At 58.5% G+C, this 17,009-nt stretch overlaps 1 protein-coding gene across 5 annotated transcripts in view; it reads right to left on the bottom strand.

Moving 5' to 3' along the window:
- The window catches only part of NFATC1 (nuclear factor of activated T cells 1), a gene marked incomplete at its 5' end in the record, with an annotated part of 102,175 nt that overhangs the window by 65,492 nt on the left and 19,674 nt on the right, over window positions 1-17,009 (bottom strand). For all 5 annotated transcript variants that reach the window (XR_014297538.1, XM_082667618.1, XM_082667615.1 and 2 more), the window contains one exon: window positions 6,013-6,172. Coding sequence is in view for 4 of the 5 variants with exons in the window: in XM_082667618.1 (XP_082523744.1) it covers window positions 6,013-6,172 (160 nt within the window). The remainder of the gene's footprint in view (window positions 1-6,012; window positions 6,173-17,009) is intronic.

The raw sequence follows: 17,009 nt of genomic DNA, 5'->3' as shown, positions 1-17,009 counted from the left end.
AGTGAGACCGTCCAGGCCTGTGTGCGCAGCCGGCCCAGAGGGAAACGGCCACCTGCCCGGACGCTGCTGGAAGAGCAGAGGGCAGCTGTCCGCTGCCCAGCTGCCCCATAAAAGATTAATCCGCCCCACGGGCAGGTCAGCGGCGTTTGGCTGCCGGACGACCGGGGTCCGGGCTAGCGTCAGACCTGCGTCCGAGCGCTGTCTCAGCTCCTGGGGTAGGGGGTGGGGTCTGGGCTGGAGCAGGGCTGCTGCTATAGGGCAGTTCTGACCCTCAGCTCCTCACTGGGCCCAAGGAATTTCTTCCAGTAGCATCTATTTCTCTGGCTTTTGTGAAAACCTTGGCTTCCAGGTTAACGATCCTGTCTCAATCCGGTTTCCGTAAGAAAGAATGGAGCAAAGCTTTGGGTAAAACAGAACATGCCGCGGACGCCAGATGAAAGAAAGCACTGCTGTGTGTCCGCAGTACTCAGACACCCCCAGGAAGCCTACTTCTTGAAAGGCTGATGCTTCTGGACCCAGGGGTGCGGGGTGCTACAGGAAATGAAAAGTGATAACAGCCGACCGGCTGATTGTAACGATCTGGAAAGAATGGCTGGTTCCTGGCGTGTTCCTTCCTCGGTGTCAGCTCGAACGTCTTACATAGTAGAAAAATACCTGTCCGGGCCTACGGCGGCAAACGTGAGCCTCAAAGCCGACCCCCCTAAAGAGAGGCCCCTGCACCACGCAGGGCACCAGGCCGGGGCCGGGACCCCCCTCGGGCCAGCCCGGCCTCCCGGTCCCCACTGCCTGGGCCAGTCACCCGGCCTGACAGGGGTTACACTGGTCACTCATAACTGACAGGAACACAAATTACAAACCTAAAGTGCTGTTTAGGAATTGACAGGCCTCCGCCGAGTCTCACGTTTCTGCGACCTATTAATTATTCACACAGGCCTGGCCTCCTGTGTGACGGGCTAGATGCTATCGAGCAGGTTATTTTGGTAACTGGGTAAACAGAGCTTCATCCTTTGACCCCTGGGTCAGAGATCGTGACGACCCCCAGCTCACTCCCCCAGCCCCCATGGGGCGGCAGGAACCGGGGACCTTCCCGGAAGGGACCTCTGCTCTCGGGACAGGGGACCAGGGATGCAGCGCAGCGGGCAGGGAAGAGTGACGGCCAGGCCTGGCCAACAGCCCAGGAGGGTAGACGGGAGCCGGGGACACAGCAGGAAAGAAAAGCAGAAAAGTGAAGTGCGCAGCGACGGCCCCCTGGGGCTGCAGGTTTCTCTGCGGAGGCAGAGGGGACACGGGGACCCCTTTGGGGACGCACACTCTGAGTTAGCAAAAACACACAGCCCGACGGCTCTCTGCTCTCCCTCCCCAGGGAGAAGGTGGGGGACTCTCCCTCCTCAGCCCAGACCCACTGACGGCAACGGCAGGGAATCAGCTGCGGCTGCCGTCCAGGCGCTGGGCGCGGACGCGGGGCGGGGTGCCAGCAGGATGGGCTGGGAGACTGGACGGAAGGGAGGCCCCAGACGCAGCCAGAACACCTGGCCCCGGGGCGAAGGGGCCCTGCACTCATCCCACCGGAGAGCCGCTGTGAGCCCTGCAGCTCAGGAGACACAGAACAACGGTGTGAAGCCCCCACTCCGACGGCTCCGGGTCGGTCTGTCCTGCCGGCACCGCTGGGGAAGGCCTTTGCATCCCCGTCGGAAGCTCTCGGGGCTCCTGCATCTTAAACCAGAGAGCGGCCCATGGATTTACACACACACGCGGGGCGCTGGTGGCAGAAGGTCTGGACCGATGACAAGAGGGGCCCTGGGCGCTGGGAGCCAGGACACTCCACCCTGCCCCCAGCTGGATGCCTCCCGCCCGGGAGGATTCTGCGTGTGTCTGAATCCTTTGGCAGTAGGAGAAAAGGTACGATTTTAAAGTTCAGGGAAACCCACACTCTCTTCCTCCCTGGTCCCATCATTACAAAGTCAGCAGAGGCCAGCGCAGACCCGGGGCCCCTGGCGCTCGCTGTGGCCGCATCACACGCACACCCGCCGGTGGAGCCGGGGGCCTCGAGGAGGACGGCCCGCACCCACCCAGCTCCAGCCCGGCCAGCTCCAGCTCGCACCCGACAGGGCCGTCACAGCAGCCTCGGGGGCCCAGACGCGCCCGCCGGGCACACCCACCAGGGCCGTCAAGGACTCTGGAGAGTCTGGGTGGTGGACGGTCTGGAACGCTCACTCCCGGCACCAGCCCCCGAACGATGCTGGGCGAGCCCCGTACACATCTGTGTCCCCAAATGAAAACGGGGACAAGACCACGTGAATGCAAGGTCCTTTCCTAATCTGAAATTGCAGCCTGATTCTGCCTGGAAAGAAGGTTCTGCATTTCGTCGCGTCTCCTAGACTCAGAGGAGGGGCCGCGGAGGTGGAGGCAGCTCCCCCTGCGTCTTGGGTGCTCGGGAAATGCAGGAGTCCTCCCTGGGCCTGGCAGGGCCTGTCCTACACAAGGCCACTGCCCCTGACTTCACGACAAGCTTGGGGATGCAGAAGCAAGTCGATGAGCTGGCTGTCCTAGGAGGGCAGCAAAAGCCCCGGGTGCAGGCCTCCTCTGAGCTCCATGTGACAGCGGCTCCGAGGGACAGCCTGGGTGCCCCAGAACCAAAACCCGGCTTCCCTCTGACCAGCCGACCGCAGAACGGCCAGTGGGAGCGGCTGTCTCCCCAGCATGTGGACCAGCCTGCGGCCGAGCTCCGGGGAGCCGCGGTGTCGGAGGATGTGCTAAAATAACTCGCAGCGCAGAATAAAACCCTGTGGTTACTGGGCTTTCACGGCAACTGAGAGCTTTCTGTTTTCATCTGTTTTACAATTGTGTGCAAATTCTATTTTTATCCAGTTTGTGCTCCACTAACTGAAAAAGAAAACAAACCCCAAAGCCCCTCTTTTTACCTGCTCACGTCACCTTGCACACAGACTCCCTCTACCGCAGACAGATCAGAGAAGTCTCCAGTCCTAACCCTCTTGCAGGAGGAATGCTGATAGAGGCTGACATTTCTGTTGGGCCTGGTTTCCTCTCGCGGTTCAGCTGTGCAGCAGGGGGAGGGGCCTTCATTCTGCTTAAACCCAGAAGCAGCCTCTCCCATCCTGCCGTCACTGAACTCGAAATAATTTTGGAGGATTCACTCTTAAGGTATTTCCAATGCGGTTTCAAGTTTCAGAATTCCTCCGCAAGTCTCAGTCCTCTCCATCTCCTCGACACTGAGAGATCACCACCGCCCTGCGCCCAAGACACCTGCCCGGAGGGAATGGGAGCACGGCGCTGGGACCCTGCAGGGGGTGGGTTCCTTGGGCTCCCAGAAGAGGCGGGGCACACCCTCATCCCCAGGGCCACAGCCACCAGGCGAAGGACAGGGACGGCCCTCGCTCAGGGCCTCAGCCCCGCGCTTTGCATCTCACGACAGGAGTGTCCACGTGGCACGGGGCTCCCTGCCCTCCAGGGCCAGCGCCCCTCGCCAATGTAATTGACAAGAAACGGGGGCTTTGGGCCATTATTTCTCTGCTGCTTTATTTTAATTTCTCCTTATTGAACAGCCTACTTCCTCACCTTTGTAATGTCTTTTCCATTCAGCAGCAACGTACTTTCTTCCAGTGGAAACCGCAGCAGGAAGGGACTTAAACACCGTTCATGGACTTGGCTAAGCGCAGGCGTTATCCGACCTGCCTCCGCCCGGAGGGGATCTGAAAGGGCCGCTGGCAGCTGGGCGCTGCTGAGCCCGCTCTGCGTTTCCCAAGTCAAGCGGCCAACCAATACCAAGTGGGTATTAACCGGCGTCGAGCGCACAGCCTCCGATGTCGCCCTAACGTCACCCCGCGAACTCCAGGCCCTGAACGCTGCGTCGGCGGACCGGCACTTGTCTGCGCCCTCCTGCCCTCGCAAGCTTTATTTTTATTTATCTAAATGGAATCAAATACAAACACGGGGTGCCCTGCTGCTTCCCCTTCGGCTTGCACCATTCCCTAAATGACGGGGTTGGGGAGCGGACTGGACAGGCGGGGGCGTAGCTAGACGGGGGAGAACCGTCTCCATCAGCGCTGTACGGCTGCAGTTCTGGGGCAAGAGGGCAAGCTCACGTCCAAGGGGACGGTCACAGGTCACATCGCAGGGGTCTGGTGGGAGACGCTGGGCTGATGAGGTGACACGTGTGACCAAATGCCAACGCCTGCAGGACAGCCTGTCCGCGAGTTCACCTTTACCTCCTGGGCTGGAGGGGAGCGACAGGTTTGGGATGGCGGGCGCGGCCTGGACACCAGCTCTGAACACGTTGACTCTGACGCCACGTACACCCATCTCCCCCGGGGTGTGTGAGGCTGGGGAGTGGCACCCGGAGCCACACCGACAGAGCCCCGCCGGCTCCCCATGAGGCCGGAGCAGCCCCTCCCCGATGCTGCCCCGGCCCCGACACCCCACGGCAGGTCCCCGCTCCTCCTGTCCCCAGCTGAGAAGCAAAGTGGCGGGTCCCAGCCGGCACTCCAGGGCCCAGTGGGGCGCGTGGGCCAGAAAATCGCATCTCTAAGGGACCCTGGGCAGGCTTACTTTGGGAACCACCGCCTCAAAGGGTCCAAGGCTTCAGAGAGGAAAGGATGGAGTCTTTAAAAGTAGCCTCTGAAAACCCCAAACCAGAGGCAGCAGCCGTGCAGACGGACTTCGCTGCCTTGGACAAATCTTAACGTGGCCCAAGGAGACCTTGGTCGAGGCTCTGTTGACGGCCGTGGGGAGACGTGCTACAAGGATGGTGGCCACATTTGGGGAAGCAGCCCCAGGAGGTGGGCGGCCACGGCCAACGCAGGAGGGGAACAGCGGCTGCGGGCAGAGCAGGGCTGCACGCTCTTCCCATCTGTCCCCATCTGTGATCTGGGGGATGGGGTTAATTCTGAGCAGAGGGCTGGGCAGAGGTGGGCTCCATTCCCCTTGGGGCTGGAGAGGGCAGAGGGCCCCTGGATTCGATTCTCTGACTCTCCCCAGAGCAGGGGCGCCAGGAGGAGTCCTCTGCCCGTCCGTGTGTGGCGTGCACGGCACCCAGCGTGTGGTGTACGCTGTGGAACGTCTGCACCAGGAACGATGGACAAAATGCAGCTGGGTTAGAAATCGAGGGGGAGCTTCTCAGCAGAAGCTTCAGTCCTTGGTTCTAATAACCCTGAACACTTATTTCTACAGATTTGTTAAAGAAAAGGTCCTCAAAAATAAAGCCCTTTTATTTCAAAGGTGTATTTCTTTTCTTTTAAATTTTCCTATTCCAGGACACCTTCAAACGAAATAGCACCAAGGTCAAGTCTACTGAGAGGTCTAGACAGCAGCCCCCAGGCCACACTGCCCACTGGCCACCATCCAGGCAGCGAGATGGACCCTCAAGGTGGCCCAGGGCATCTTCCTGGACACACTGTCTCCCCTTGGCTTCTCTCTTCCCTCTTTCCCATCTGTTCTGAGTGGAACATGACTGCTCAGGGACACATGGGGATAAAGGGCATTGTCCACCGGGACAAAGCAGTAGCCGGGCTGTACCGAGGTCCCCTCAGTTACCCACCAGGAGACACAAGCAAAAGCTACAGCCATTCTGCCTCCTCGTTGAGTAAAGGCTTGCTGGCAACACCCTCCAGGGGAGTCCCCCCAACCCTGCCGGGCTGGTCACGCCCCCACGATCTTCAGGGTATCGCCTGCTCCCCCAGAGCAGTCCCACCGAAGAGGAGCCTCAGGTGTCACGAGTGCAGCTGGTCTGTGAGCTCCAGAGGCAAGCAGGGCTTGGCACCTCTATGCCATTGTATATTGTACCATTGTACCACTCCATGTATCGAGGAGAAAACTGGGGCTTGACTGTGCATAAAATATTTAGCTAAACTGGTTGGGAGATGAGAATATTTTTAAAAAAGACAGAAAATGAAAGGTGCTGTTAGCTGTTACCGCAAAGTGGCCTTTGGATTAAACCAGCCCCAGCTGCTGCCCCTGCAGCAGGGACAGGACCTGGGGTCAGAGCAGAGCGGATACCTGCACACTGGGGTGTCCTCCGGCCAACGCCTTCACGGCCCCGCGGCTCCCCTCCGTCTCGTAATGAGCTCTGTGGTGGGACTTGGGCTGCACCTCGATCCTCAGCTCGTATGGTCCTGAGTGTGACGGCAGCTGCCAGTCGAGGGCAGGGAGAGACGGGCTGAAATGGAACACAGAGCATTAAACATTCATGCCACGCTTCCCGCAGACCACAGACCCACCTAAGACCCTGGGGCCCTGGGAAGTAGCTCATCCTGCCAGGCTTGTATCTGAAATTCCCATCGATAAGGATAACGGCCTGACACAGCCAATGGCAACCCGATCGTGATGGACGCCCAGAGCCTTGTCAGGCCTTCATGACGAGCTTCTGAATAAGATGGAAACATTTTCCCACACGACCTTAAAATATTTTCCTTCCTTCACGATAGGCCTATAAATTATTTAACCTCCCTAATAAGATAGGTTCCAGAATTAAAGACCTTTTCAGAATCACAATTCTATCAGCCTGGCCTCAGAACTGGGCGGCCTGGCTCCCCTCCCCTGTGTCCCACGCGCGCTGGCTGCGGGCAGGAGTGAACCGTCGGGGGTGCCGCCAGGTCCCTGATAAAATGGCGGGGTTGCGGCAATCTCACCCAGCCCCCTACATCCCGTGCTCCGTGAACGACAACTGGGCAGCCGCCCACCCAGGGCACGAGTGAGCTGCAGACAAAGACCACAGAACCAAGGGAGCGGCCCTGGGGCCCAGGGCAGATTTGCAAGGCGGGTTTGTCACTTGGAGGCTGAAGAGGGGAGAGGGGAGTGAGCCGGGCCCTGCCTGAGGGGTCCACGAGGCCCACGACAAGCTCAGATCTCTGGGGCACTGACAGTCTCACTGCACAGACGGGAGATGGAGGCCATTTGCCACCTGAAACCAGGTCCACGTGAGGCCAAAGGTCCTGCTCTCCCTACAGAACATGCTTCAGGGTCCTGCCCTGTAAAAAGACAAAAGGCTGACACCAAAAGCCACAGTCCACAGGCAGAGGCCGCCAGGCCCTCACAGGAGCTGGGGTCTGGCCCACCCACTGCCTTCCTACAACGAGCGCCCAGTGGGGGTGGGGTGGCTTTGGTCCCCACGGTGACAGCCCCTCCCCCTCCCCTCTCGGATGCAGAACCTGACCCAACAGAGATGCTGCTCGTCAGACCTCAGAGTGTCTGGAAGCCAAGCCCGGGCCGGCCAGGAGGGCTGCAGAGCGGGGGCAGTGTGAGGACCCCCTGCCCCCGCAGGGGTGGACGGGAGGCGCCCAGGTCTCGCCCTCCACACACGGCGCTGAAGGTGCCCTTGCTCCCAGAGTCTCCGCCGTCTGGGCGCCACTGTCCCCTCGCCCCGCTCCGCCTGTCGCTGACGTGTCCGTCTCCGCGCATGCAGCAGAGACCGTGCGTGCCGGCGGCTTGTTTGGGACAGGTGGCTGGGAAGGGTGGGTTTTGTTTAGAGGCCCAGACACACGGACGCAGCGCTCGTGGCGTCTCAGCCTGGAAGGAGTCGGTACACTACTTCCCCGAAACGTCCCCCAGCCTCTCCGCCTCATCTCAGACGATGAATCAGGGTGATTTTTAAAACACAAAACAATAGATAGAATAAAGGTACTTTTTGAAAGGAGAAAAAGCCCAGAAGTCAGCTTGAATTGGAATCAAACATGTAATTTCTAAAAAACGTGTAAAATACTCCTGGAAAGGACAGTATATTTCCGGGCATTCGTGGTTTTCTAGTGACGGCAGAAACGGAATCATCTCGCCACGCACGTGCAGTTACTGCTGAATCAGCTTTGCGGACACCCTGTCCACCCTCGGGTTCTGCAGCCCCGCCCGCTGGGCTCCTCTGAGAGCACACGGCGCTGCTGAGAGCCTGGCGGGACGCAGGCCGCGCACACCACACCCCACTATAAAGTGTTCACTGAGTCCCAGGGACACCGCCAGCCCCGATGCCACCCGGGCGGACGGGCCTCCCAGTGGGCCTGAGCTCGACCTTCGAGCAGCAAATCAAAGGCTCTAACGTGAGAAGAGGCTGCATCTGTGTCGACGCAGCGAGAAATTTAAAATCCTAACTGGAATCCACCGCAGATACAGTGAAGTGGGCGTGTCCAACAGTCAGACGCCAGTGGAGGTGGGGAAGACCAGCGCCCCCCAGGGGCCAGGACCTCCGTGCAGGCACGGAGGCGGCTTTGGAGTGTGTCCCTCAGCCCCCGTGTCCACCCTGCTGGGCCCTAAAATCACCGTCTGCATGGGAGGCCTTCCAACCCTGGGAAGCCCCTCCTCCAGACTACATGTCAGATTCCAGGACCAACTTGCACTTGAAAACCCTCTATTCAATGGCCAACCTAAACCCAGATTTCTTCAGGAAGCGAGACCGCAGGCGGGTGCGATGCTCATCGCCCACCCGCCGGGCCCCCGTCTGCTGTCTACATGTTGATTCCATGTCAACAAGATGCCCCCCGCCCCCCGGTTCTCACTAAGTACAGCCTCGGAAAACTCAAGACGATGTGACCAAGAAGAATGGGAGGGACACGTGTGTGCGCAGAGATTCCGAGATGCCCAGACTAGGGAAACGCCCAAGTCACGGGCTGAGCGCAGGAGCCCCCCGCCCCGCCCCCAATGCCAGGTGGCTTCTGAGAAACGCTAAACAGAATCGAATGGGAGTTTTCCTGGTGGGCGAAGCTCCGCGGTGCGTTTAGCAGTCTCCCGGGCTGTGGTGCGCAGAAGCACATTCTTGACGTGTTATCAGCGACACATGCGGCCACACCGCCAGGACGAAGGACCAGCGAGCCACGGGCTTCGAGCGCGAGGCCGGCCCTCGGTAACTAGCATCTTACGGGAGCTGCCCCGACCCCCAGACAAACCGCCCAGCTCAGCACACCCCGCCCGGAGGGAGCGGACCACATCTCCGTTTAGAATATCCAACGTACTAATCTGTTCTGTTATCTTATACATACTGTTGATCTAAGTGAAAACACTGTCCTCTGCTGTAAACAGAAAAGAAACAAATGAGAAACAAAATAAAAGTTAGGTTCATCTGACTCCCAGGAAATTAAAAAACGAGAGTGTGCGACGGAAAGAGAAGCAAAGGAAGGATGGAAAGTGCAATCCCTCGCCGTCTGCGCAGGGCAAGCAACTTCTGAGCCGCTCCGCACTTGAACGCCATAGAGGAATAGATCTGGGGAAATGATTGGCTCCTGAATCACGGACAAAGCCAGCAACACAGTGTGAGCGCAGTTTCGAGTTAGAATGGTCCGCAAAATAAATACTGTAATACAGACAATTTAAAGTTAGAATGGTCCGCAAAATAAATACTGTAATACAGACAATTTAAAGTTAGAATGGTCCGCAAAATGAATACTGTAACACAGACAATTTAAAGTTAGAATGGTCCACAAAATAAATATTGTAATACAGACAATTTAAATTATTGTTTGGGGTTGGACATTTTCAGCATGAGTTTGGCAACTCCACAAAAATTGTAAATGTATCTCTGATTCAGAGAAAAGGCCTAAGACTGGAAAGAATGTTCCAAGACGCAGCGGCCCCTGCCGCGAGGACGGTGATTCACGGCTGCGCTGTCCCAGCCCAACCCCCTCACGGGCCCCGCAGCCGAGCGTCATTCCTGGGGGTCACCAGCGACCCGGAGAGGAGCCGCCACGGGGACCACATCAGGAGAGTTCTCTCATGGCCTCAGCCCAGGGCTGCTGAATAACTTCAAACTCACCTCCAACTTAACTGGATTTTTTACAAAGCCACACTCAATGCAGCCAAGACAACATGCGGTTCAATTCGAATCTAAGATCCCGCTGATCTGTACGAACAGAAGCTACCTTACACTCTCTCCACACACACACGTATATATCTCATAATCAACCAGAGAAACTACCTCCACAGCTGGGCGTATATCTGCAAGTATTTTTACACAAAAGGGATAGATCTTAACAAAATAAAATACATAGTGTGATACCCTGGCTTTTTTAACGTAAAGATCACATGTTGAGCATTTTAGCACATTGTTCAAAAATGGTTTGATCTCAGCATCACGTCTTGTCCTGCAGATGACTGATCAGTGCTCTGTGGATGGACTTGTGGGTTGCCCCCAATTTGTTGCTCTTACCAGTACCAGAGGTGTGAACATCCAGCGTGAGATCCTGGTGGCCTTTCTGGTCATTTCCTCAGCACAGATCCACAGCCTCCGTCAAAGAGCATGAACACTTGGGGCTCCTGACACCTCCCGGGGGTCAGGTCCCCTGCACGGCCTCGCCAACACAGGGCCCGATGGATTTAATCTTTGCCAAACCACACAGGGAAGGGCGCTCTGAGGCTGCATCTTCCTGTAACGCTGTAACACGCACCCATCACGTGGTAACAATAAACTGAAACACTCTGAACCCCCAGTGGTAACGTCTCTGAAAGTCTCCAGGCCTCTCAAACGTCCCCTGACCTCTTACACGCGTTTGACTAATGGCAACGTGGGACTCCAGGCCCCCCACACCCCAACTCTGGCTCCTTCGGGGTCTCCAAAGGCCACTCCGGGATGACGGCCACTGTCCTTAATGTCAACTTGTCATTGCTGGGGACCCTGGCTGAAGGGGACACAGATCTCTCTGCAACTCTCTGTGAGTCTGGAATTCTTGCAAATAGAAGGTTTTTCTAAATGGCTGTTGTGCACTTGGCACGTAAGGACCTGAATCACGTTCCTTTTGCTCCCGTTTAAAGAAGAGGAGGCTGGAGGCCGCATCTCACGCACCGCCCCCCCCACACCGAGGAGCGACGCTGGTGCCCGTCGGCGCTGAGTGCCTGCGGTTTCCACCCGTTACCACCGGCACCATCACCCCACCCCCAGGGCCGAGGGGTGGACCAGGCCCATGGCCTCCCCGAGCCACCAGGAGCCCCGCTGTGAGTAGGTGTTAAGCAGCCTGGCTTGGCCTGGCTGGCCCTGGCCTCCAGGCTGGGGACGCCGGCTCGTGTGACACAAGGAAGGGAGTCACGCGACCTCCATCGGGGAGCCCCCTGGGCCCCAATCTGAATCCCCTGCTCCTGGAGCTGCTGCCACCATCCACTTCCCACCGGAAAGCCTTTCGTGTCCTATCGAATCTCTGTGCTTCCTTCATGCGGGAAAAGGGTGAAGGATCTTTTCTGACGCTTAGTTCACGGCCTGGAGCCTGGAGCCCACCTCCCCACGGGCATGCAGAGCCCGAGACGAACCTGAACGTCTCTCAGCCCGTGTCTCCCGCCCCCATCCAGGCCCTGCCCCAGCTGCCCGGGGCCCCTCCTCCCTGCCCGGCCACTGTGGTCACCTGCTCGGGGCTTCCCTGGGTACCCGCGAGTCCGGGGCAGTCTTTCCAGCACACAAAGGATTTCACAGACAGCCTCCCGCGCTTCAGCAAAAGCTGTGCCGCCCCGGAGCAGGTGTTTACGAGACCGCAGCTCTGACCTCGGCACCGCCGGCCGCCTGCACACGCCTCGACACCAGCCAAACCCGGCCCTGAGCAGGACCCAGGGACACCCACCGACCTGCCAGTCTCCGCGGGTGCAGCCTGCCAATGACGTGTTTCTCCAGCACAGGAGACCCGGCCTGGAGCGCGGCTGACCGCGGGGACACAGACGGACGGAGGCCTTTCGCACTGATTCAGAACCAAGGTCATCGCAGGGCTCAGGGCTCCGGAGAGCCTCACTCCGTCCCCACCACCCCTCTGGGCTCCCGACGGCCAGCGGGGCGGGGCTCGGGCTGGACCTGCTCACCCCGGGCCTCCCCATGTAAACCACTTCATCGGCCGCTGCTGCCACCACGGAGACGCCAGAACCCGCCTGAGGGAACGGCACGCACCACTCCGCCAAAACTCGGACCCAGATCCCAGCAGGGCCCCGATTCTGCACCAATTCGAGGAAAAACCGCGAACGCCAGGGACAGAGGAGTGTGCCAGGTGCCCCGGACTGGGGCCTGCCGAGCCCCCTACAGCCGAGTGCGGGGAAAACAGAGATTTCTGCACCTGAGCCGATCGGGAGGCCTGGAGCTGGAATCCGACCACCTCGGAGAAAGTACGTCAGGAGAGCCTGGACACTTGCTCGGTGATACCAAGGGATTCCCTTAAATCACGTATCAGTGTCGGGTACGGTATCTACTGGTGTCACGATTCGTTTCTAAAACTGAGCCCCCATCTCTGAGAGACACGCTGAGTATCGATGGGTAAGACTTCACGAGGTCTGGGAGTTACTGCCAAGGAACAGGTGTGGGTGACGAGGTGAGGCAAGAGGACCACAAGTAGTCAGTCCGTTAGGTGTGGGCGTGGCGGCCCAGGACTAGTCTCTGACTCGTGTACAGTTTGGTTTTCTGTGATACAGAGCGAAAGAGCAACGCTGAAAAACAGGCACTCAAGTTACCCCAGTGATGTTCCAGGGCCGGGAGCTGTCAGGGATTCACTGCCCTCTGTTTACGGGCATTGAACAGTCTCCACAGAGAAGGATGTGAACTGTAAACCCCCCAAACCGTCTACTTTCTCACCTTCCTGTTCTCGCCCTGCCGAGCTCGGTGACTGAGTCAGAGGCAGCGACTTCCCTAAACTGGCTGCACTCGAGCCTGGAGCCCTTCCGGAACCTTCTCCCGGAAAAAAGGCCTTGTCCACTCAACGTCAGAGAACCCCCGTGCACTGGACATCCCACCGCAAGGTGCCGAGACGAGAGCCTCAGCAAAGCCCCCGTGCTGTGGAGTTCTCCCTCCGTGTAGACACCCGGGAAGGGGGCTGCTCTTTGGTTCAGGTGGTTTGGGTGGAATCCTTTCAGTTCTGAATTTTCTGAGACCTAAGGCTCACATGGACTTATCGCTTAGAAGAAAACTGTAAAAGCTTTCAGGACTCTTCTGTTTCTGCAAGAGCTGAAGCTACAAACTCGGACCTGGCAGGACTGAAGTCCGCCCGAATGAGAGCGAGAACCAGAGCAGAAGGGGAAGGACACCACCCCAACTTTAAAGCAGCACGTTTTCCCAGGGTCGGGAGCCCATGGCCGCCTCTTACTAGCTGTGTTTTGTCTCTTCCCCTCCAATTTTAAAAAGGTCATCAGCTCAGTTCTCGGCTATTTAATCAAGCAGGGGCTCCCGCAGGCCAAGGCTTGGCCGGGACCACACACCTCGCCCCAAGGTCCACCCAGCTCCCCCCGGGGCCCCCAAGAGGCACGGGTGAGGAAGCGCCTCCCATGCCAGAAAGGCCGGCCTTCCTGGAGGGCGCCCTGGAGAAGCCGACCTCTCCGCTGATGACCCCCCAGAGGTTCGCGGGCCGTGGGTGGCGTCCTCACCCACCCACCCACCCTCCCAGGGAACAGCCCTCGGGGAGGGGCTGGCTGTGATCCACGAAAGGCCAAAGTCCTTCGGGGCTGGCCTTGCACGTCTGATGGGTCTGGAAGGGATGGGACTGGGGGGCGGGCCTCAGACAGGAACTCACGCCCGGGGGTCTCAGGTGGTCACCCCCAGCTGTTGGGACCGGCTTCCTCTGCACTGTCACTCAGATGGCGCTGAGGGGACTCGGGGACAGGACTGGCCACGAGGAGGACGGTGGCCTGGAGGAGATGCCCTGAGCACCCCTGGAGGCTGGAAAAGTGCTTTTATGGAGACGTTGGTGGGTGAACAGGGGGCCGAGGGACAGAGCCGGGCAGTACAAGGCAAGGAAGCGGGCGAGGCGAGAGGAGGGAGCCCCACGTCGGGTGCTGTAGGCAGGGCCCCCGCACCCCGAGATTCTGCGGCCAGTGACCTGTCCTGAGGCCCAGGATCCCCCCCAAGAGGCCCTGTCTGGGTCACACCAGTGCCAGATGCCTCCCTGCTGCCACCTCGGCCCTGACTTGTTCCCGACCGGTCCCCAACTTGTCCCCATGCCCCGGGGACTTGGGGGGGGGCACGGACGGGGTGCAGTGCCTGGGGCGTGCTCGGGAGCTGGGCAGCCCAGGAAGGGCCACCTGCTCGTTCTCCACACTCTCGGAGGCTCTGCCAGGCCCAGGTCTGCTCAGAAATCCAATTCAAACTCAGCCATGGACCTGGAACTTTCAGAACAAGAACAGCGAGGCCATCGTGGAGAGATTCTTTTTTTTTCTTAATGATCAATTCAGGAATTTCATAAGAATCCGTTGCTTTCAGTGGCTCCACCGAACAGGGTGTGGAGAAATCCAAGGGGCTAAGACTTCCTTCCAGCTTTCCGGAAAACTGCCGTCATCCTTACTCTGCACCACTCATCCCCCCGCCGCCCCCCCCAAAACAGGCCAGTTTCACGTAAGCCTCTCAGGCCCTGCCGTCCAAACTTGCATCCCGACAGTTCCCACCGCCCTGCACCTGTACGGGGGGAGCCAGGCAGCCTCCAGGACCCCCAGGCAGACTGGACCTGGCCCCTCTCCCGGGCAGACAGCCACCTGGGGTCTCCTCCTCGGCTCGCGAGAGGGCAGCATCGCTGCGGGGCCCTCCTCTCACAGAGCTGGCCCTCTGTTCTCCAGGAAAACAAGCCCTCCAACTCCTAAAACCTCTCCCGAGAGAAGACACGTCTAAGGACACCAGATGCTCCTACAACTCAATGTGGGGGCAGCCCAGTGGGACACAAAGAGCTCTTGTCCAGAAATCCAGCTGAGGTGGAAAATAAGCTACTTTGGAGGAATTTCTCAAACTACTGGGGCTTCTCCTCCTGACCCAAGACTAGACAATTGCATTTGCACCCAGTTCCTCCGTCCCCGGGGACCAGAACTGTCTAGACAAGGGAGGACGCCGCCTTTCCCTCACGTCCACTACTGGAGTGGAACAAAGGGCACAGGGAGGGCCCATGCCTTGGGTGGGTGGATGGATGTCTGGGTGGATGGGTGTACAGATGGGTGGATGGAAAGAAAGGTGGGTGGATGGGTGGAAGAATGTTTACTTGGTGAGGACCCCCGCGGGAAGCTGAGCTCTAGGTGGTCCCTCTGCTTCTCCACTGACCCTCTTGTTTGTTACAGGGGGCAGATGCCAGCGAGTTTGTGACTGTTACTGGGCCCCAAATGCCTTTTCAGATGCCACTAGAGCCTGCTGCTAACCAGTCATTACAGGGCTTGAGAAAGCTCAGATGATACCTGCCACACTGCTCATAAAAACCAAGAAACAGAATCGCCGAGCTAGTGTGGGATGGGGCATAAATAAGCCATGAAACTGACACTTGGATTTGATTTCTACCCAGAGATGCCAGGACCGTCAGGGGGCAGCTCCCAGAGTTCACCCTTAATCTGTTTTAATAAGGGAGCCACAGAAAACCCCGGACAGTCATGAAATAGTAACCATTCCATTTCCAAACTCTTTAAAACAGACTTCAGGGGCTCAGAACGTAATAAATAAGCTTCTCAGATCATCTGCAGGAACGTACCTGCATCAGGCACGTTGCTCCCTGAGGACTAGAGAAGCTCACGGCCCCAGCGAGGGTCTCGCTGAAACAGAGCTCAGCCTGTGGTCAGGCCAGAGGAGACCCCGTGCCCGACAGGCACGCCTGCTGGGCGTTGCGCCCATTGCCGTGCTCTCTGGACACCAAGGGCGAGTGACCGCAGCACCCCGGACTCCGCCTCCCCCCACCCCCCATAACATCCGACTTGAAATAAAACAGTGGGACGCCAGTACCACCTACAGGTGCATGTCCAGCCCCGAGACGTGCCCCCGCAGGGGGGGACTCACGGCCATCACTGGATCCTCCCAGCCTTGAGCCCTGCAGTGACCACCCTCGTCCCGCACCCCCAGACTCGGCAACTGGAGCCTTGCAGCCTTTTGTCTTTCGTTTTGTGTCTAGCAATTTCCAAGTGCCTCAGTTTCCCCATCTGTAAAGTGAGACCCATCCACGCCTCCCGTGAGCTCACTGGCCCCGAGCCCAGGTCCCCGGGGAGGGATGCTGAGGCCACAGTGCACGCACGTCCCAACAGCCCTGCAGAGCTCTGGGCTCAGGGGAAACAGGCATCATCACGGTGTGACTGCCCTGCAGGTGGCTACGCTCACCTGTGGGAAGTGACTCTTGGAGGAAAATCAGGCGTTCCCAGGGGCCTCGGGGCTTCCAAGGCTTGAGCAGAACGGTCAGATCCCGGAAACAGCCCGCCTTAAATCTACATGAAGCCTGAGCAGGGAGAGGACAGAACCATCCACCTCAACAAGCCTGTAAAACATGGCCGGAGTGACAAAGGCACCGTCGCTGAGAGCACTGGACGCAGGGCGTAATTAATGCACCGCTTCCGTGCTCCAGTCGTGAGGGTTTTCGCAGCCGGTGCCTGTTGGGCGCTCAGAGCACAGACGAACCTGGACGGGAAACCTCAGAGGGAAAAACAACATGCGGGTCGCTTTCTTTACCAAAACCCAGCTAGCTCAATGCTGTGGGTCAAGCCCCAGCTTCCAGAAGGTATTTTATTTTATTATTTTATTTTTTTGCGGTACGCGGGCTTCTCGCTGCTGTGGCCTCTCCTGTTGCTCCGGACGCGCAGGCTCAGCGGCCATGGCTCACGGGCCCAGCTGCTCCGCGGCATGTGGGATCTTCCCGGACCGGGGCACGAACCCGCGTCCCCTGCATCGGCAGGCGGACTCAACCACTGCGCCACCAGGGAAGCCCCAGAAGATATTTTAGAAGCATTTATTTAAAAAGCAAAGCCCATCATGACATATAAATACAATTTTGCTCATTAATTTTCACGGAAGGCCGAGTTTTAAAGCTGTCTCACGATTACATTTCAGTCTCCGGCAGGACTGTTCCCTTGTTTCCCCGGAGGCCCAGCCCAGGTGTGCTGCAGGTGCACCGGGTCCCCGACGAGCGCCCCACACTCTCCTCGGAGGAAAATGTCTGAGCAGAAAGCAATTCTGTTGTGTCTGTGGTCACTCGTGCGTGTCGTCACTGGACACTTGCTCCTGGTCGAGTCTCCTCACGGTTTGGAAAATCTCAAGATTGGAGACCCGGGAAGGGGCCCCGGGATGGGAGACCCCTGAGCGCAGCAGCCCCGCCTTCACACGCAATGGGTGG

The sequence above is a fragment of the Grampus griseus genome, assembly GCF_964374135.1.
Source record: "Grampus griseus genome assembly, chromosome: 12".
Taxonomy (NCBI): Eukaryota; Metazoa; Chordata; class Mammalia; order Artiodactyla; family Delphinidae; genus Grampus; species Grampus griseus.
This window is presented reverse-complemented; position numbering and strand designations above follow the sequence as displayed.